The sequence below is a fragment of the Zingiber officinale genome, chromosome 6B (genome assembly GCF_018446385.1).
Source record: "Zingiber officinale cultivar Zhangliang chromosome 6B, Zo_v1.1, whole genome shotgun sequence".
NCBI lineage: Eukaryota > Viridiplantae > Streptophyta > Magnoliopsida > Zingiberales > Zingiberaceae > Zingiber > Zingiber officinale.
In genome coordinates this window covers 86,629,865-86,651,326 of record NC_055996.1, presented here as the reverse complement: position 1 = coordinate 86,651,326, position 21,462 = coordinate 86,629,865, and the positions used below count along the sequence as shown (strand labels likewise).

Below are 21,462 nucleotides of genomic sequence, written 5' to 3'. Positions count from 1 at the left end.
TAAACTTATGGATTTATGAGAAAGAAAAATTTATTTCGTTATTATCAATATGATAAACATCGCACAACATTCGATTCACTATTGTATCTTTTCATATTGACATTTGCTCGTTGTTATTCTTGAGTATCAGATAATTGATCAAAGCAATAGACACCATGAACTTGTTCTGGTAAGGATGATGAAATTTTATTATCTAGTTCAACTAGAAATTCATTAGAACGACATTCCTTGCGAAGAAAATTATACAATCCGACACAAGTCAAATTTTTTATAATAAAAAATTTATTTTAAAAAAGATCGTAAATTTTAAAAAAACTTAAAGAAACATTAAAAAACGGTAAACTAAAAAAATGATAAATTAAAAAATCGTAAGCTTAAAAAATGTAAAGAAAAAACATAAACTTAAAAAAAAAACTTAAATTACAAAAAAAACGTAAAGTAAAAAACGTAAAAATTAAAAAAAAAACATAAATTAAAAAAAACGTAAAGTAAAAAACTTGAAAGAAAACGTAAATTTCAAAAACAAAACGTAAACTTTAAAAACAAAAACAAAAAAAAAAGAGAAAAGCATAAAATTCAAAAAAATAATAATAATAAAGTTTTAAAAAATGTATAGTTAATTTTGTAACAAAAGATAACACACTCAAAAGTAATTTCTATGGTAGATCATCGACGTAATCAAGGTGGTGAAAGAATAATATCGACAACAGTGTTAAATTTGATCAAGGTGGTGAAGATTCTTTGTTGAATATGCGTCAAGTTGGACTATGTACTATTGTATTGATAGGTTCTGAAAGAGAAATGACTTATTCGTAAAATGATTTGAAGTCTATAGAAATCTAAGAGTGAAGAGAAGACTTTTCATTTTATATTTAAACTTGTAACAAGTATTTTAGAAAGCTCTCATTGGTTAAAGAATTCTAAAAGAATCTATAAAAATTTATTAAAATTTTGAATACCAAAAGATTTTTATAGAGTTTTAAAAGTCGAGTTTGAATATCACATGATTTTTTAAAACTCTATAAAAATTTAATTTGGATTCCATTAAATTTTTATAGAGCTTATAAAAGTCTAGATTGAATACACCTAAACTTTTAAAATCCACAAAAAATCATTCAGAATAATTAAAAATTTAACATTAAATACACCCCTACATTATAATTTATTTTTTAATGTCACAAGGAAAAGTACAGATAAGAAGAAAGTGAGAAAAGAAAAATAATACTTGACTAAAGGGAAGGTTTATTCAGAGATCTATTTGATCTGGGTGGTGATTTAGAAAGTTATTTCTATTCTTTTCCCACGAATTTCTCTTCGAAGCGTGCCTATGATCATGCGTAATCGTATTCTTTTTTCCCTTTTTTCTTTTAATAGTAATTTGTTTATATAATTTTTGTAATCGATATAGAATTGAATTGATATCGTAAATTGAAGAAGAAAAACAAACAAAGGGGGCAAAAAGCCGGTGGAAAAATATCATTTGAATACGAACAGGTTGGACCATTGAGAAGACGGTCACGCGCGTCCGAAGCGACGGGATTATGGCGGCGGAAGCACTGCCGGCGACGAAATTGGCCTATTTCGACGACATGTGGGCTGTTGAAGCTGCCGCCGTCCTCCTCGCCCAGCTCCAAGTAAGCGTTTGCGACTCTGCAATCGTCCCCTGCTGCGAAAGTAGAACCCTAAATTTTGTTTCATTTTTTGTGTGGAAAAGACCGAAGACGGCCGCATCGCGCTGATACTGGATTCTACCATCTTCTACCCCCAGGGTGGGGGGCAGCCAGCCGACACCGGCTTCATCTCAGGGCCTGCCTCTGGCGTCAAGTTCGTCGTGGAGGACGTGAGGTTGAAGGACGGGCTGGTGAGTAAACTATTCTTTTCCTGATCCTTTAAATTCGTTAACGGCACAACACAAGGCTGTTCTAAGGATAAATTGATAGAATGACAGAAAATGAATCTTTGGAGGCTATCATTTCGTGAAAAACTGTTTATGAATGCTGGCTGAGCTATTTTGTTCCCCCGTCACTATGGTGATATGTCTGAGACAAACACGTGTTTTAGAGCTTAAAACATCTGGCTTCGGGTTGTACCATGCCAGAAACTTACTATGTTAGATTCTTAGGATATGTATGCTAAATAGGTAGATGAATGGTATGCCTGATATGGTATAGCTTGTTAATTCAATTATTTAACTATGTTTTTTATTTAGTGGACCAATGGCCGTAGACCTTTGCCACCTTTCAAGAGTTTGATGGCTTTGATATCAACATACCCATGCCTGACTTAGATCTTAGTCATTGCAATGTTCTTTCTCTGTTTTTATTTTTCCTTTCTTCTATCCTTTGTCAGGTTTACCATTATGGTTTTTTAGAGGGTCCTCAGAGTGATTGTGCTGTCGTGCCAAAACTTGGAGACGAACTTAACTTGCATGTTGACCCCCAAAGACGGGACCTTAACTCAAGGTATTAAATTTTATATATAGCAGGAGTTTGTCGGACTTGACATATTAATTCTGACCGCATATGATGTCTATATTGTTTCTTTTCTTGTTGTGACACTTTGTTTGCTCTAACTTGATGTAATTTTCCATTGATGAACGGATTAGTTGTTATCTATTTTCAAGTTTTAAAACATTCCAATACTAGAGTGGAATGGTTCTAGTTGTTGTTGGACAATCATTGACTATTTAAAGAGGTTTTGGATTGGATCAAGATGTCCCATGCAAGGTGGCATTGAAATTTAAAACCCTGTCATTTGCATACATTGCAACTACTTTAGAAGCTAGTTGCAACAATAACAATGCACTACATTTCACTTACCACTAAGGGCAGAAACAAGGATTTCATGTTTAATATTGAATATCTTGATCAACATGTGTGGCAAGTAAGATATCACCAAGTCCATATGCTATCATGGTAACTCAGTTTGTTCTGAGATTTTGAAATTCCAAAGTATGCCAACTTTGTATTGGTTTGTAGGAATGTCCAAGTTAAACCCTAGCATAGCTGATATGGTTAAGCTGGCTATACAACAGCTCTTGTAGCCTGATTGCTTCGAAACAATAACTTGCATAGTAGATATATTGATCCACATTTTTATTTCATCCTTATTTTGCTTTTTTTTAATCAACAACAAGTGTAATGGTTGATGCCAACAGTACTCTGTTCCATGGATTAAGTATCTAATTTAGCATTAGTTTAGTTATATTCTTGTTTATCAATAGTTGATTAAGCTTATGCAAAATTCTCCATTGATTTTTTGGATTAAGCCAGCTATTGGTGGGATATTTCCCCTTTCTCCAAAAGTATAATATTCTCACTTTTCTTGGTCATGCTTCACATGATTAACATCCCAACCATCTTATACTGCAGTATAAGACTTAAATTCTGCTGATGGGTATTCTCACTTTGTTTTTCTTCATTTTCACAGACTTCACTCGGCAGGGCATTTGCTTGATGTTTGCATGCACAAAGTGGGTTTGTCTCATTTAGAACCAGGAAAATGTTATCATTTCCCTGATAGGTATCTGCTGCATTTTTTGGACATGCTTTTTATAGTGGTTATTACTTTATTCTTGTACTAAATATGGCCTAAGTTCACCATCAATAATCGTATTAGCTTGCCTTTCTAAGCGATTTTGGTACTTTTGTGTCCTTTCTTTTGATGCTGCTTGTGCAGTAGATTTGTATTTCTACAACTCATTTCACTTCCCATCATATCTATGCACTAAGGTTGGATTCTGGAAAAATTTAGATTTTCTGTATGCCAGATTTTATTTTGCGGTGATTATCCATATGGGTATTGCTAGAAATGTAATCTTGAATAATGGTCCGTAGCATTATAAATTAAGATCCATGTAGCTGGGCACTAACTCTTTGTTGTTATTTTTGTAGAACCTGTGTCCTATGCTCTTTATTTATTTATTTTTTTCTATAGTATGAGCAGCAATCTGTGGAGTGATTCTGGTGTTCACATTAGGTTTCATATTGCACATAATGTAACATCCTAAAAAGTAGTAGCCAAATACCATTTATTCCATTATATTGTCCTTGCTTCTATCTTGTAACTAGTTTCATATTGCATATAATGCAACATCCTGAACATTAGAAGCCAAATACCATTTATTCCATTATATTGTTCCAGACCAACATTATTTATAATGCCTTTTTCCTTTTTATTTCATGTTCATTTGTATTCTTGTAGACTATCAATGCTCGGTGTTCTAAATGGCAGCTGAGGCGGCCGCCTAGGCAAGAGGCAGACCTCAACCGCACCGCCTTGAACAGCATTGCCTTGTGTTTAGGCGGCTGTAAAGTGTTTTCGATCCGGACTCGGGACTCGTTGTCGGGCTAGGCAACAGGTTCGAACTTGTCGTCGGGCTCAAGCGACGCGTCCGACGCCAAAATGCCTAAGCCGATTGCCGAATAGAATAGGCTTTTTTTAACTTAGGATTTAATTGAAACTTTAATTAATAATTTTAATCATGATTGGGATAATTTAAATAACCTTAATTAAAACCCAATAAAATTAACCTATTATATATATATATATAATTATTATTTATTTTTTTAAAAAAATAGATTTAACCTTTTTTTTGTTAATATATTTTATAGTATTTTTTAAATTTTTTATCCTTTAGTTAATATATTATTTAATTATGTATAAAAATAGAAAGAAAAAAAAATCAACCGCCTAGGCATTGCTTAGGCACCGCCTAGGTAGCCAAGGTTGTTGGCGGTCACTAACCACACCGCCACCGTCTATTGCCATTTACAACACTCTGTCAATATCATAACAAGAGTTTATCTAACAATGTACTCTTGGTATATTAATTTCTAGTGCTTAAAATGGCTCAGAAAACATGGTCCTCAAAATATGTATATACTTTCCTTTTAATGGGACTCAAACTCTTTGCTGGGAAATCGTAGTTTTTGCTGGTATGATTTTTGTTCTACCAATTTTTCCAAGTAATCACATTTTTCTTCAGGCGTATATTATAGGTAGACTACCCCATATATCTCTTCCAATTTTTAAATCTTCACTTGAACCCCTCTATTAATTGATTTTGCAAATTTAGATGTGTAATTTAAGAAAATAAAACTTTAGAAGTTCATGTTTCCTACATGAGAATTTTTTTAAAAAAAGTTATCATGTGTACTTTTTTTTGTTTTTTAAAAGTATATTTATCAGATTCGATTAACTTAACTATAGTGTCCAATTAAGACCTATAGTGGATTATGGAACTAACAGTGGGTACGTGAAAGACACCAAAGCTTCGAAGGGTCTCTTGAATCCCATATTTTGACACAATTTTTTTGTTTGTAGTCTTGATGCTAATTACTTGTTGTCTGCAGTCCATTCGTCGAGTACAAAGGCCTAATCCCACAGGATCTGCTCCAAGTCAAACAAAAGGAATTGGAGACAGAGACAAATGCTTTGATTTTAACTGGAGGAAAAGTTTGTACAATGCTATGAAACTAATCCATTTATAGGCTCCTTGAATTTGTTTTAGGATTTTTCTGATACTATATGATATTGTGTGATTATTGTGTTAGATTTCAGCTTCCATCTTATCATATGATGAAGCTTCTAACTGTTGTGGTGGTGTTCTTCCTAGTTACATTGCAAAGGTACTTATGATTATAACCAAAATTGCTATGGAATAATCTGTAATTTTGTTACCCCTATAAACCTTTTTTTTTAATGGCTCTGCTAATGTCTATTCTCAAATAACTTGTTGCCCATTTGCTGTAATCAACTTCATTTTGAATATCATACTATCATAGTACCCGTTAGAAGATTTTTTTTTTATTTAATAATATGAGATAATCATTCACGGTATTGTGCCATTTCATCCTGAAGGAAGATTTACTTTATTCATCACACATGATCTTCGTATACATATGTAATTGTTCCAGAATGTGTTTAACTGGAGATTGTTATACCTTTATTTGTTAATGATCTTTTGGTGTTTCATAAAACTATCCAGGATAGCAGTCCACGAATAGTGAAGTTAGGTGACCATCCTGGTTGTCCTTGTGGAGGGACTCATGTTGAAGACATTGCTAATATAAGGAGCATGAAAGTAAGTTTGACTTCGGATTTCAGTTAGTCTCCATCTTACAATTCCAAATCATATTTGCAGTCGCTTATAATATCTTGTCCACCACCCAAAAAATTAAGTTTCTGATAAATTCGAACCCTATGCATATATGTTTGGTTTCCTATTGGAATGGGGAATGGAACTGGAAATGTTGTTATGAAAAATAGAATAAGTTCGGAGCTCAAAACTTTAGGATCCTATATAGTCTAAATAGCAGATCCGAAGTCATAATGTGGAAACCTACTGTGATTCTGTGAAGAACATATATGAGGAACAAATGACAATTAATGAGATAGGATTCTGATGCAACTTTGATTTGTTTTGCAAGGTCATTTTATTGCTCTCAGAGTTACTTTTTGGATATCTTTATGATGCCCACATGTTGCTCCATGCCTTTGTATTTCTGAATACAGTTTATCATGTTAATTTTCTGTCATTTGAACCTGCCAACATCTGTTAGTTTCCAATGGTTCCAGATCACCCAGATACGAACAAAGAAAGGAAGCACTAGAGTTTCTTATAGCATTGGCGCTTGATCATCAGCAAGCCTAGTTCATCTACAGATTCGGTACGAATGAAATTTGATACTCAAATAAACTATGTAACTACACTAGCATTTATCCAAACTATTCGTATCTGTCATTTCCACCAGTGTATCTCTGGTCTGGTTGGTTATTTGTATTTTATGAATCTGAAATAACAGGTGAAGAAAAACAAGACGATATTTCTGTCATTATAGGCCTACGGTAAACTATGTGAATGACGCTGAATAGTGATTTTTTTTTTTCTTATGCCAGAACTTTGAGTCCCCTCTATCAATCAAATCACTGAATTTTTGTAAGGTTTAAAAGTTACGTTGTCTGTTTTCGGTTTTAACCCTTTTAGGCGAGTTTCTGGTTTTCGATTCCTTTTGGTGGTTTCATATAGTGATATAAAAGGGGAAAAGAAAAGTTATTTGTGATGAAACAATGAGACTTATTTGAAGCCTTGTGAAGTTTTTCCATGGAAATTTTTATTGATTTTGGAGGTTTAATGCAGAGGTTTTAAAACAAGGGTAAAGAAAAGTTATTAGCGATGAAGTCATGAGACATATTTCAAGCCTGTGAAGTCGAAGGTGTTTTTCCAAGGTTATTACAATGTCTCATAGAGTTCTCCATTGGAGGCTATAACTTGTGCTCTTATTAAGATAAATGAAAAGTCTGTTGCAATAATTTAGGATCTACGATCAGTAGTTTCAGATGATGCAACTAAGGGAGGGGTGATAAAGCAGAAGCTTAGGATCATGAAGGATTTTGGTGACGCTAAGAATTTGATGCTCTACTGTTGAATCACTAACAATGGAGATGTCTATGCTCGATAACTACAGTGTGGACGAATAAGGTGGAGAGCAGCATATATCACATGGGCTGTATAAGGGAAGTGGTAGTGATTGAATAATGATGATGCTGTTCCGGGACGAAGATCTGTAGAGTGCAGGTGGTTGGTGAATTAATAATCTTGCAGCCAAAGAAAATCGATGGATGATGGCGATAGGCAGAGATTCTTCAGCAAATGATGAGATGTTGCAATGAAGAGAGGTTTCTAGTTCTGTCTAAGTGAGGCAAAGGTGCGAACAAACTTGCAACGACGATTGTGGCATAAAATGTTCAACAATTAATAACGTAATATTATTTTATGCAGAACTGGTTTTATGAATTTCACCTTTTTTTTTTTTCTTCTTCTTCTTTTGTTGCGATGGGGAGTGTTGCCGTGTTGGACGTTTAATTCTCAATTAATTCAATTTTCCCACCCACTACAAAACCAATCATGACTAGGTCACTGGGCAAAAGTCCAATATTGGAAAGGGCCTCGTCAGTGCAAGACAACTTTGAATCCACCCCCTCGATCTAAGTTGACTGTTTCTTATTTATTTATTTATTTATTTATTTATTTATTGATACTTATATGTTACCTTGAACTTGATTCGATTTTATTCAATGCGTTAAAAACAATAAATTTGACCCAGTCAAGTTGACTCGATTGGTTTATTAAATCAAACTGTATTAATTTTATTTCACACCGGTTCTTTTCTGTCTGTAATTTTCTTCCCCTTTCACCACGCTCCAAACAAAAACAGGATTAGATTTAGCTAATTGTAATTGAAGACTCCAATGCATTTGCAAGCAACTAGAAGAATAAGTATCGGATTTATCATGTGTTGAACTATTTTCATTTTATTCTTCTTATTTGTTTAATTTCGCAGCAACTCAGGGTTGATTCCATTCATAAACGCGTCATCTCTGATGGCCACTATCATTGTCAGTATCTACCTTATCACTCATGATATCTTCGTTTTAAAAAGCTAAACTTTCACGGATGACATTTTTCATTTCTTCTTTTTCTTTTCTCTGGTTCCAAGCAATGAGTTTACGGTAATTTATCCAAAAAAAAAAAACACGTATTTAAAGTTTTGAATTTATCAAAAGCGCATGCTTTATCAAGGATGCTTCTTTTTAGAATACTTTTTCTATTCTACCAATCTGATTTTTTTCAATCATTTCTCCTCCTCTCTGTTTTTCTATTCTACCCATCTGATTTTTTTTTTTCAATCATTTTTCTCTTTTCTCTTTTCTCTTTTCTCTTAGATATATGAAATACTTCTTCTCTTTTTTCTCTTTTTTTTTTCTCTATTTTACACATCAATTCTTCTAAAAATATTTTAATACCTAAAAACCGAATAAATAATGAATAATATATTTGAACTTTTTACAATCCCAGAAATTCACAAGAATTAAAATGGATAAAATCGGAACTCTTTAGATCCATTAGTGGATTTTAGTCAAAATCAACTTATGGACCTAGAGAGCTTCAATTGTACCCATTTCAATTATTATGAATTTTTGGAGTTGTGAGGAGTTCATAGATGTTATCCATTGTTTATTTCGATTTCTTAGTGGTGTTAAAATATAATAAGAAAGAATCGTCAAAATTCTTTACATTGAGTCTGATATAAAATCATATTAGGCCCAACGTGGGTCTAATATAGAATGATATCAAGACCACATTGGGCCTGATATGATTTCATATCAAGCCCAACGTGGAGAATTTTGGCAATTTTCCCTTATTACATTTTAACACATCTGAGAATCCTAAATAAACAATGGATAGCATATTTGAATTTCTTGCAACTCCATAAATCCATAGGAATTGAAATGGATGGACCAAAACTCATTGATGGTCTTCGAGAGCTCCGATTACACTTATTTTAGTTCCTATAAATTTCTGAGATTGCAAGAAGTTCAAATATGATATTCATTGTTTATTTCAGTTTCTCAGATGTGTTAAAATGTAATAAGGGAGAATCGTCAAAATTATTCACGTTGGATGGAATCATATTAGGTTCAATGGGTTTCTGATATCATTCTATATCAGACCTACATTGGGCTTGATATGATTCCATATCAGACCGAACGTGAAGAATTTTGATAATTCTTCCTTACATTTTAACATCTCTGAGAAATCAAAATAAACAATGGATAACATCTGTGAACTCCTTACAACCCCAAAAATCTATAGATATTAAAATGGGTGCAATCGGAGCTCTTTAAATCCATCAGTGGATTTCAACCAAAATCTACTGATAGACCTAGAGGGTTCCGATTGTATCCATTTCAGTTCCTATGGATTTCTGGAATTGCAAGAAGTTCACAAATACTATCCATTATTTATTTCGACTTCTCAGAAATATTAAAATATTTTTAGAAGAATCAATATATAAAAGAAAAAAAAAAAGAGGAGAAGAAATAGAACGTTTCATGTATAGGAGAAAAAAGAATAGAGAAAAATAATAATAAAAAATAAAACAATCAGACATGGAGAATAAAAAAAACACTAAAAAAAATACATCCTTGATTAATAATAAAATATAAAATATCTTTTGATAAATTTAAAAATCTAGCTAAATTGAGACGTTTAGTTTAGTACAGAGTCGAATATTTGCTTCGGTGCCTTCTTGCCCTTTAGTCAGTCACATGGCACCGCCAGTCATCCATGGCCAAGTCGTGGCCATTAGAGACTCCGTGCATCCACCAGACAACTAGCCTAAATTACGGAAGGAACAAAACAAAAGATGTTTGGAGTATTTTCTCAAAAAAAATATATATTTTTAAAATTTTTTTTGCCCTACAAAATTTTTTGGACCTGACCTTGTACTCCGTTTCACCCACCCATAAACCTCGCTGGTGCGTGCGGATACAGAAATCCTTTTAGAGATGTTTGTGCTTCTTGACTTCTCCCAAATGAAGAAGATGGTAAAGTTTTGAGCAGTCTTGGAGGAGCGCATGCACTGGGTTGGCTGAGAAGATGAAGGTAGCTTCCATCTACAGAAGAGGATTTGATCTTCTTAGTTTGGGAGTAGGCGTGCTCATCGGATGCTTCCTTGTCTCTCTCACCTATGTCACCATGTACAAGTCTGACATGCTTGCTACGAGTATGTTCTTATTTCATTTGCTGTTAAATTTTAGTTTTTTGGTTCTTTTCTTTGTTGTTGCTCAAAGATTAATGGTTGTGGCAGTGGCTTCTCAGATGTCGAAAGCAGATGCCTATTCTTGGATTTCTCAACAAATAGGTGAGAGGGAACAGAACCAAAAATAAAAATAAAAATGATAGATCTATGCTTTGAGCTGTTCTAAGCGGATGATCTTGGTGTAGTTTTCAGATTTCTGTGTCTTATTGTTGTTTCTCTTGTACAATCTTTTGGAGACAGATTCCGAGAGCAAGCCAAGGTGCAACCATGGCAGCGCAGCATCGTATCTTTGCGAAAATAGTGAAACCATTGAGACAGCAAGGGTTTCTTCCTCTGCAGGATCTGAGATTCCCTCTCAAAGAAATGAGTTTTCTGCAAGCGAAACCACGCGAGGTAGTAAAACCACAGAACAGATTTTTGTTATGTTTTTTCCCATGAGAAAATGGTCCCGATTTCTCAATGTTCAAGAAATCTTCAACTGGATCTACGTGGTTGCACTTCTCAGCTTCTTCCCCTGCAGATGGCAAGGAGCAGAGCGCCAAGCTGCCTTGTGATCCAGACTCCGTTAGATGCACAATAAATAATGGAAGTAAAGATGCATTTTCTCCTCCACCTACTTCGGTCGATGTTCACCGCTCGCAGGTTCCTGTCAAAAGCAGCGCTTGGAAATCTGGTGAGTTCCTAGATTTGTCCCCACTTGTTGACGGAGATTTGATCTCAAAAATTCGATTTTTCTTCCTTATTGTCTCGACATTTAGATCCGGCGGAGTTCGACACGAAGCCTATGTGCGACACGTCGAGCCACCGGTGCGACCTCTGCGACATCCACGGCGACATCAGAATCATCACCGGCAAAGACTCGCCCTCCGTTCTCCGCGTCACCGACTCTTCGTCCACCGACCACCAGTCATGGAAGGTGAAGCCCTACGCCCGGAAGTGGGACCATGGCGTGATGGGCTACATGAAGCCTGTCACTGTTCGCACGACCGCCGACACAGCCGCCACGCCCCGTTGCGACGTCACCCACGCCGTCCCTGCCGTTGTCTTCTCCATGGGCGGCTATGTCGGCAACCACTTCCACGACTTCACCGACGTGCTCGTCCCGGCCTTCCAGACGGCGCGCCAGTTCGACGGCGAGGTCCAGCTCGTCGTCGCCCGCCTCAACCGGTGGTGGATGAATGCCAAGTACGGCCCCTATTTCCGCAAGCTCTCCCGGTACGACGCTATCGACCTCGACAACGACGCGCGCGTGCACTGCTTCGAGCGCGCCATCGTGGGGCTCCGCGCCGACGCGGACCTGATGATCGACCCGGCGAAGTCGCCGATGGGGTACACCATGTCGGACTTCCGGCAGTTCATGAGGAGCACCTACGGCCTCAACAGAGACTTCGCGCTGAAACTAGCAGAGCAGACGGAGAAGAAGCCGCGTTTGCTGATGATCGCGAGATCCGGGAGCAGAAAATTCATGAATGCCGACCACATCGTGAAGCTGGCCGAGAAGCTCGGATTTGAGGTGGTGGTCACGGAGGGCGCTTTGGACTTGGCGGAGTTCTCGCAGACAGTGAACTCGTGCGACGTGATGTTCGGCGTGCACGGCGCGGGGTTGACCAACATGGTGTTCCTGCCGACGAACGCGGTGGTGATCCAGGTGGTGCCGTTCGGCGGCCATGAATGGATCGCCAGCACCTACTTCGGGAATCCGGCGACGGGGATGGAGCTCCACTACTTGGAGTACACCATTACCGCCGACGAGAGCTCGCTGACGGAGCTGTACCCGAGGGATGATCCGGTGTTCACGGATCCAAAGTCGATCCACAAACTTGGGTGGGTAAAAATGGGGGAGATTTACTTGGACAAGCAGAACGTGAGGTTGGATTTGGATAGATTCCGGCCTGTTCTCGAGAAGGCTCTTGACCTTCTCAGGAAGTAGAAACTCTGTCTAGATTTTGCTTGTTTATGTTTATTGGTAGTAACGGAAAATTCACAGATAGAAATTCATAAATCTGTTCGGTAGAACTCGCTCGACCTTCTTCGCAACTCATGGCAGCACATGCGATTGAACTAATTAAGGTTATAAATATAAGAAATCTTTTTTTTATGTGTTTGCTGTAATCAACTTATGATAATTAATAAAAGGTCTCGCTCAATTCATTCTATATTCAAAGCTTTTCTGCTATATGATGATAGTGAAATGAATAGGCGAAACAATATGAAAAATCCTTCAGGTCGACAAAATCTAGTGACATGCAATCAATCAAATCTGTCGTCGCTTTTATTTAATTAATTAATTGCGTGGCATTTGCCTGATGGAGGTTTTGGGATTCATAATGAATGTGCAGTTTGGTTGTATTATTTTCAGCATTATTTTCATATTTTTATGATGAGATTAAGATTGATATGGTTAATTACCAAGTGGTGGTCCACGTGGTGTGGGCCCATTGCCACTCGAGGGATGCACGCATTGATTGAGAAATAGATTTCGAGGCGATCAATAATGATCGACAGTGCCAAAGTTGCAAATCATGCGGCAACTACTGCCTCACAATGCCCTTTCAACCTGAGCAATCCAATCGAATGTATCAACTCTACTAATTCGGCTGACCCATTCAGATTAATTAGGCTACTTGAACTGGCTCGATAAGCCTTACTCGACTCATTCATACACGTCTTAATTAGTCTTAATCGTAGTTGTTTAATAGTAGTTGTTTTGTAGTTGGAAATATTGGTGATGCGCAGTAGTTTGTGGTAGTTGATAAATAAAAGCACACTGGAACAGAAAGTTGTTTGTTGGGAGCTGGTCGAGTGCAAGTAAATTAAAAGAGGTAGAGTTGTCGCCACGAGACGGTGAGTTGGAAGTGATTAAAGTTGTTCAACAGTTACGAAAATAAATAGTTTTCCAGTGGTTCCTTTAGCATTTCTGTAGTTTTGGTAATTTACCAAAAGATGATTTTTTTTTAATTTATCAAAAGACTTACACTGTTTTTATATTTATCAAAAGGAGTGTCCTTTGACAGTTTTTTTTCTATTTAGGACCAATTTAATTATTTTTTATTTTTTTCTCCTCCATTTCCCTCTCTCTTCTATTTCTTTCTATGCAACCTCTCTTCTCTCTTTCATATGTATAACATAAACTTAAAAAGCTTTCTGAAAAGCTGATTCTTTAGTCGAGTTTTCTAAAAATATTTTAACATTTCTGAAAAGGCAAAATAAATAAATAGATAGCACCGTTTAATTTCTTGCAGTCTCAGAAATTCATAAAATCTGAAATGGATCTAATCGAACTTGTGTATGTCCATCAATGGATCCTACATAGGTCCGATTGGACTCATTTCAGATCTTATAGATTTCTGAGTCTGCAAGGAGTCAAACGATACTATCTATTATTTATTTTGACTTCTTAGGAGTGTTAAAATATTTTTATAATAATCGGTTAAAAAATCTCATATCATATCTACGTTGGACTTGATATGGAATTATATCATGTCTACATTGCCCCTGATATCTCCCTATATTAGCCCAACATGACCTTGATATGGAGAGATATCAGCCTCAATAAAAAGGAAAAAGAAAAAAAAATAGAGTGACATGGTGAGGGTGGAGAAGAGAGGGAGATGCACAGGCACAAGCCCGAGCAAAGGAGGAAGAAATGAGGAAAATTAATTAATAAAATAGGGTAAAATAATATCTACGTCTTTTAGCGGTGTTTGGGCATTTTCTTTCCATCATTTTAATGTTTAATCCTTAATTAATTTAAATTGAGACACAATACTTAAACTCAGAAATCTATCTTTAAATCTTGAATAGACAAAATTCTCTATTTTTTTTTATTTTCTCTTTATTGGGCTTGGTATCTCCCTATATTAGGTCATATGTGAGTCTAATATGGGAGGATATTAGATCTACGTTAGACCTTATATGAGAAGATATTAGGCCAACGTGGGCTTTATCTCTCATAACATGTTTGAAAAAAAAAATAAAGCAAAAAAGAGAATTTAATTTTTTTTAAACTTTTGAACCATCACTAAGAATGTTGAAAATAGTATGTGTCCAATTGGACCTTTCTAGCTCCATCCATAGATTTTGACATAAAATTGGTTTAATTAGATCGAAATTCATTGATAGACCTAGATAGGCTCAATGTGCACTTAATATGATTATATATCATGCCGGCCCTAATATGATTCTATATCAGACCCAACGTGGACATGATATGAGATTTTTAGTTGAGTCTTCTAAAAATATTTTAACAATTCTGAGAATCTAAAATAAACAATGGATAACACTGTTTGACTCTTTGCAGCCTCAGAAATCCATAGGACTTGAAATGAATCCAATCAGACATGTGTAGGTCCATCAATGAATTTTGATCGAAACCCACTTATGGACCTACACAGGTTCGATTGGACGTATTTTAGATCTTATGAATTTCTGAGGTTGCAAGGAGTCAAATGGTGTTATCCATGATTTATTTTGACTTCTCATAAGTGTTAAAATATTTTTAGTAGAATCGACTAAAGAATCAGCTTCTTCGGAGGTTTTTTAAGTTCACGTTATCATGCATGCAAAAGAGAGGAAAGAGAAGAGATATTTCATGTATAGGAGGAAAGAGAATAGAGAGAAATAGAAGAGAAAAGAAAAATAAAAAATAGTCAAATTTGTCAAGAGTAGAATGGGAAGAGCACCATAAAAAGGTACTTTCTTTGCTAAATATTAAAATAGTGTACGTCTTTTGGTAAATTTAAAAATCTAAGTACACCTTTTGATAAATTATCGTTGCAGTTTTTGATAACGTGATGAAAGTTGGCGTTTATATAACACTGATTTTAAACTCCATTTCCTTTGGGACAATGGTACCGTGGGCGAATGGTTTCTTAAGTTTTCATATATTTATTTAAGGATCAAATTTTAATTTTGATAAATTAATAGATAAATTTTGTTAATAGACAGCTGATTTAAAGATATTAGAATGAATTCGTATAAATTAAATATCTAATATTAATTAATAAAATAATTTTAAACTCTTTAGTTTTTTTTTTGTTTTTGTTTGTTTGCATTAGATGATGCACGTTATTTTTGAAATGCTACATAAATGTTCAGAATCACATGACACTTGTGGGGAAAGCCCTGAGGAGTTGGGAAAGGCAACGGGGAAAAAAGCAAGACAATTTGAATGGGCCATTACTATCTGGTCCTTGCCGTTCGGTGACTATAGAAAAGGAGACAAAGTACACTGCTTGAACTTTTTTTTTTTTTTTTTTTTTTCTGTTTTTCTCCTTACGATTTAATTTATCATTTTAAGCATGCTCTATTTGGCAGACATGGATGGTGCATGGACCTTCCACCTATCGCCCTGGTATGGATGAGTGATCTCTACATGGTAGAGTTATTATCATAGGATAAAGGTTCGAATGTTGATAAAGTCAAAAAAAAAAAACTTTCCTCTGTATTGACCAACTATAATTTTTCAATTTACTTCCTCACATATAATCAACTGTGGAACTACTAGGATAACATATTCCATCTTTTTTACTATCATGGACCTTCCACCTTTTAAAGTTGTTAAAATTTTTATTTTCAAAAATTTGGGTCAGAGATACAATTTTAGAATCATCACTAACATTTTTGGATCCCAATTGGATTTGGGCCATAATTGGATTTGGCCCATAAATAGTTTTGTGGCATGAAATTTAATGTGCTATTTTAAATAAAAACAAAATATGATGTTAGATTTGTTACAAATTATGTTAGATTTATGCATATCTAAAAGACAATATATAAAAGAAAAATAAATATAGGCTATTAAATAAAAATATGTTATGATAACAGTAAATTGTGAAAGAATTCAGAGATTAAGAAAAGAATAATTGGATATGAGAACAAAACCATCTAATATATTTTCTTTTGAGTTACAAAAAATTGAATATATGAGAAGACAATTATAAAACAGTGCTACTAGGTATAAATATACAACATAAGCATTTGCAATAAGATTATTATTTTTTTTCAAAATTCTACTTTTTCTAAGAAAAATATTTCTACCCTTAAAAAGTTTAATAAACTCGGCATATCACTTTCTCATGCCTGTCTTTTTAAAATCAACGAGAATGATTCAACTCCCACCTCTCCGTTTCAATACGTGGAAAGGCAAAAGTGGAAAGACAAACTTTAAATTATTTTTCAATAGTCAGAAGTTGTGGCTTTCATTGACAGTTACTGAGGCTCCATGGCACGCAGATATTGTACTGAATTAATTACATCCACAAATTTCCAACTTTGTTTGTGTGCCACTCAATGTGCTATAATCTCCAAGAGAAAAAGAATAACACTTCAATTTATGATCAATAGATCATAAACGGGCTTAGAACATCAGAGGGGATTCTAATGGAATTTTAGAATAGGATCGATCTACTTGAAGCTCGGTAAGTAATTGCCGTGTTAAAACCGGGGAAGCAGATACCAAATCTATCGAAATCCAGTCATTTACACAAGATCGAATTTTTAAATGCACGTTTTCCTCGAACGACCAGGAACCTCATGAATGAGCATTGAAATCTTCAACACCAGCAAATTAAGAAACCATTAATACACAGCTCGTGCAGCTGCAGATGAAAGTCCAAAGTGGTGGTTGGAATTGGTATCCATGTTCCATAAGACTATACGACTCCCATTTTGATGGCTTCCTTCCTTGCTTAGAGAAGAAGCTTAAGATAATGCGTCCCTCCACCAACCTTCCTGGTTAGCTTTTAAAGGCTGGACCAGTAGTTCGTGGAACAAAGCAAGATGGTGAGGACCCACCTCTGCCAACCACCCCCCATTAGCTTAGTTTCACAAAATATTGTTTGAGCATATATTTTTTTTTCCCTTTTTTCTCGATCATGAGGTTGGCAAGATACAGCTTTCAGGCTCCTTGGGAAGTCAATAGATAAGAAAGAAGCAGACTCCAACAGCTGGGAGACGGAGAGGAAGAAGAAGAGGAAGGAGGAGGGATGGCGAACAAATTGAAAATGTTCCGAAACACCAATCAGACGCAGAGATTCAGATTCGTGGTGCTTGTAATAGGATGCTTGGTTGTCTCCATGACCTTCATAATGATCTCCAGGCCTCTCGCTTTTCCCAGTTGTGAGTTCCTTTGATTTTTTGGTTATGAGAAATATTTGATTTGGGGGAAAAGCGTTTTTTTTTTTTTTTTTTATATTAATTGTTGATATTATTCCAGTTGGGTTGAAGATTAGAAGAGCAGGACCATCAGGTAATTCCCATGATGGTTTTTGCCGTTTCGTGTGAATTCTATCTTACAATAGCAGTTTTAAGATTTCCAATTTTCTGATGCATAGATGTGGAAGGAGAGAAAATAGCTCCTACTCTGAGAGACGACGATCAGTCTTCTAAGGAATCAGGTGAGAATCTCTGCTAGATCTGACTCAACTCATGATGGATTTGGAGTATTTATCATGTTTTCTGTTAATCTGTGTTCTGTGAGACGGCATTAGATGAATTCCTAAGTCAGCGAAAAGGTCACAGATTTGCTTCGTGTTTCAGAAAAATACCAAGAGGAGAATGATCTCCAAGGGAAGAAGGTGGATTCCATTACTGATCCAAACAAGGATGAGAAACCGGAAACTGACGAAGCATTCGGTCCGTACTTGGAATTGGTCGAAGCGTATTGAGTTTTTCATCAAGTTTGTTTTTTTAAAAAACATCTTCCTGTTACAGAGAGCACGAGTGAAGCAGAGGAGGAAGGCACAAAGAATGGGGGCAATTCGGATCAGGATGAATCACACAGTAGAATGACCTTACCAACAATTTCAAATTACACCATTAATGATCTTGCTCAGGTGGAGAACAAGACCACGACACCCGAGCAACCAGGTACGTCAGCAGCCATTGAGGTTCACCATGATACAGGGACACAAAGAGGATTCAGAAGAAGAATGTTTTTGCCTGTTTCGACTTTCATCAATTTTATTGCAATTTTAGATGACTGATAGATTTTGTTTAGCAACATTTTGATTTGATAGATTTGAAATTGATATGGTATTCTGATCACCAAGCAGCGCAAGAAATCACGAATAATGTGGAGAAGAAACTTTCGTGCGAATTCTCCGACCCTCGAGCCGACGTGTGCGAAATGTCCGGCGACATCCGCATCCCCGGCAACTCCTCGGACGTCCTCTTCGTCGACTCGAACGAGCGCAACGAGGAGTTCCGGTTCCGCCCCTACGCCCGCAAGGGCGACGCCGCCGCCTTCAGCCGCGTTCGCGAGCTGACTGTCAAAGCCGCCGGCACCACGGCGCCGCAATGCACCGTGACGCATGCCGTCCCGGCAGTCGTCTTCTCCGCCGGCGGATACACCGGCAACCTCTTCCACGACTTCACCGACGTGCTGATCCCGCTCTTCCTCGCCTCCCGCCACGTTCACGGCGAGGCCCAGTTCGTGGTGAGCGACATGAACCCCTGGTGGGTCTACCGCTACCTCCCTGTGTTCCAGAAGCTCTCCAAGTTTCCGGTGATCGACTTCGACAAGGACAAAGAGGTGCACTGCTTCAGCAAGGCCGTCGTCGGGCTCCGGGCGCACAAGGAGCTCAGCATCGACCCTGCGCGCGCCCCCAATGGCTACTCCATGGTCGACTTCGCCAAGTTCCTAAGAGAAGCCTTCTCCTTGGAGAGAGACTCCATTTCCAACATCGAAGACCTCGCCGGGAAAAAACCCAGAATTCTCATCATAGCAAGGAAACAATCCCGAGCATTCACAAATCCACACGAAATAGCTGAATTGGCGGACCAGTTAGGATTCGAAGTGACCGTCAACGACGGCGAGGTGGGCTCCGACGTGGCCCAATTCGCTCGGCTGGTGAACTCGATGGACGTGATGGTCGGCGTGCACGGCTCCGGGCTCACCAACCTCCTCTTCCTGCCGCCCAACGCGACGGTGATCCAGGTGGTGCCTTGGGGAGGCCTCGAGTGGATGTCGATGCTGGATTTCGGGGATCCGGCCAAGGATATGAAGCTCAACTACGTACAGTACAGCATCGGCATAGAGGAGAGCAGCTTGATCGAGCAGTATCCGAAGGATCACCCGGTGTTCAAGGATCCCATGTCCATCCACAAGCAAGGATATCCCGTGATGAGGTCCACCTTCATGGACAACCAGAATGTGAAGATCGACATAAAAAAGTTCAAGATCGTGCTGTGGAAAGCACTGGAGCACATCATCCAATAGGTAGCAGAATTCATGCTGAGGCAATTTGTTTTTTATTTTATTTTATCAGTTTAATTATTTTCTTGTCAACTGATAATGGTTCAGAGTTTTTAAGAGCTTCTGTAATTAAATTAAAGTGGTGATGACTCTGGTGTCAGAATGGTGATTCAAACACTTTTACATGATAGGGAGATCTCCATTTTTCATGGTTAATTAAGACCGAAATAATATTAGATCGCTAATTTATAATTTCATCATTAATTTCATAGATATTAACTAAAATAATAATTAATTATTTAATTAAAGATGGGTAAATAATTTTGGTGGCTAAAATAAATATCCGTAGCTAATTGTTTTCTCTCCTCTCGCTCTCTCGATGCTCTTCCACTGAAAGAATAACGCTATTTAACAATGAAATAATTCGTCACTAACATATGTTTTAGTCACTAACCGTAAATAGCGACGATAATATTTATCGCTAGTCGTAAACTATATTTAGTGATGAAAGTCAATATTTCATCGTAAATGCCGCTAAAATTACTATAATCACTGCTAAATACACCAAGGTTAGCGATGAATGTAACATAATTCATCGCTAACCAAAATAGTATTAATTTTCATGGCAAAATTCTCAAATTCGTCACGAAACTATATTTTAGCGACGAATTTTTTTAATACTTCGCCGCTAATCTTTTTTAAAAACCACTAGCAATTGTGATAAGTTTTGATAGATATGATGTGGTTAGTGATGAAAACGGGGTAAACTCCTAATTGGTTGATAACCCTAATTTTTTAAATAATTTTATTTATTTTCATTCATACGTAGTATACAAATTTACAAATTCAAAACTCACAAATAAATTTACAAACAAACTCACAAACAACTGATACTTCAACATCATCAAGTTCACAACATTTACAAATCTAACAACATTCACGAACAACTCATGCAACTCTAACAAGTAACATAATAAATAAGTAACACAACGTACTCCAACAACAAGTAACAAGTAACAAGTAGCAAGTAACAAGTTCACAACTCTGACAACAAATAACACAACAAACAAAGCTCACGACTTTAACAAAAGTTCACACCATCAAATTCTAAGATTGAGGAGCAGGTAGAGCTGAATATGAATCATGGATCAATGATTATAATGCTCCAGGTGCCACTCAGTTAAGAATTTGTTTGAACATATCTTATCTTGATCTCATTAATGTCAACTCATCTTGGGTGTTTGCTAACTTTTCTTTTGTGCCTTCTAGTCATTGCTCGGTGGATCCAAGCTTTTCACTCAATGCTATGTTAGTTGATCTGGATAAGGTGACATATGAAGAAGTGGACCTAACTAACTTTGGTCTACTTTCAATTCCTCTAATGTATCCAGAACAAGTAAGGAGGACCTGATGTAGCTTGACAATAAAAATATTAAGTTATGAAAATTCAATTCAAGGATCAACGATAACCATAATGAGAGGTGCAAGTATATGAATCTTGTTAAAAGTAGTAACAAAATCAAGTTATACTGAATTATACAACATTCTCCTTCACAAGTAAATGACACTTGTGCATATACTCATGTATGCAAAAAAGATGAATTTGAGGCTTCTACATTTTAGGATAATGCGCACTATACGAAAAGCTACATATGAGGT

General features: G+C 36.6%; 3 protein-coding genes across 4 annotated transcripts; all 3 read left to right on the top strand.

Moving 5' to 3' along the window:
- The first annotated feature begins 1,254 nt into the window (after positions 1-1,254).
- LOC121992956 (alanine--tRNA ligase-like) lies at positions 1,255-6,836 on the top strand. The gene is made up of 8 exons (XM_042547602.1): positions 1,255-1,634; positions 1,715-1,861; positions 2,350-2,462; positions 3,430-3,522; positions 5,355-5,457; positions 5,556-5,630; positions 5,990-6,085; positions 6,580-6,836. The coding sequence occupies exons 1-8, from the start codon at positions 1,542-1,544 to the stop codon at positions 6,637-6,639; spliced, it is 780 nt and encodes a 259-aa protein (XP_042403536.1). The 5' UTR covers positions 1,255-1,541; the 3' UTR covers positions 6,640-6,836.
- A 3,458-nt stretch (positions 6,837-10,294) lies between these two features.
- On the top strand, positions 10,295-12,623 carry LOC121992955 (beta-1,2-xylosyltransferase XYXT1-like). 2 transcript variants are annotated; one of them, XM_042547601.1, is made up of 5 exons: positions 10,295-10,571; positions 10,656-10,709; positions 10,848-11,000; positions 11,128-11,280; positions 11,366-12,623. In XM_042547601.1, the coding sequence occupies exons 1-5, from the start codon at positions 10,445-10,447 to the stop codon at positions 12,535-12,537; spliced, it is 1,659 nt and encodes a 552-aa protein (XP_042403535.1). In that variant the 5' UTR covers positions 10,295-10,444; the 3' UTR covers positions 12,538-12,623. The 2 variants fall into 2 exon arrangements, with proteins under 2 accessions (XP_042403535.1, XP_042403534.1); XM_042547600.1 differs by having other exon boundaries at positions 11,113-11,280.
- A 4,741-nt stretch (positions 12,624-17,364) lies between these two features.
- On the top strand, positions 17,365-19,993 carry LOC121992954 (alpha-1,3-arabinosyltransferase XAT3-like). The gene is made up of 6 exons (XM_042547599.1): positions 17,365-17,726; positions 17,824-17,856; positions 17,942-18,004; positions 18,147-18,242; positions 18,321-18,476; positions 18,662-19,993. The coding sequence occupies exons 1-6, from the start codon at positions 17,594-17,596 to the stop codon at positions 19,825-19,827; spliced, it is 1,647 nt and encodes a 548-aa protein (XP_042403533.1). The 5' UTR covers positions 17,365-17,593; the 3' UTR covers positions 19,828-19,993.
- The last annotated feature ends 1,469 nt before the right edge of the window (positions 19,994-21,462 follow it).

What these genes read in the sequence shown, in the direction of transcription:
- LOC121992956 (XM_042547602.1), top strand. Translation starts at nt 1,542, where the DNA reads ATGGCGGCGGAAGCACTGCCGGCGACGAAATTGGCCTATTTCGACGAC. An exon ending in TCCTCCTCGCCCAGCTCCAA is followed by an intron (nt 1,635 to 1,714) that starts GTAAGCGTTTGC and finishes TGTGTGGAAAAG; the next exon opens with ACCGAAGACGGCCGCATCGC. An exon ending in TTCCTAGTTACATTGCAAAG is followed by an intron (nt 5,631 to 5,989) that starts GTACTTATGATT and finishes AAAACTATCCAG; the next exon opens with GATAGCAGTCCACGAATAGT.
- LOC121992954 (XM_042547599.1), top strand. Translation starts at nt 17,594, where the DNA reads ATGGCGAACAAATTGAAAATGTTCCGAAACACCAATCAGACGCAGAGA. An exon ending in TAGAAGAGCAGGACCATCAG is followed by an intron (nt 17,857 to 17,941) that starts GTAATTCCCATG and finishes TCTGATGCATAG; the next exon opens with ATGTGGAAGGAGAGAAAATA. An exon ending in GGAAACTGACGAAGCATTCG is followed by an intron (nt 18,243 to 18,320) that starts GTCCGTACTTGG and finishes TTCCTGTTACAG; the next exon opens with AGAGCACGAGTGAAGCAGAG.
- LOC121992955 (XM_042547600.1), top strand. Translation starts at nt 10,445, where the DNA reads ATGAAGGTAGCTTCCATCTACAGAAGAGGATTTGATCTTCTTAGTTTG. An exon ending in TTGGATTTCTCAACAAATAG is followed by an intron (nt 10,710 to 10,847) that starts GTGAGAGGGAAC and finishes TTTTGGAGACAG; the next exon opens with ATTCCGAGAGCAAGCCAAGG. An exon ending in TGCAAGCGAAACCACGCGAG is followed by an intron (nt 11,001 to 11,112) that starts GTAGTAAAACCA and finishes TGCACTTCTCAG; the next exon opens with CTTCTTCCCCTGCAGATGGC.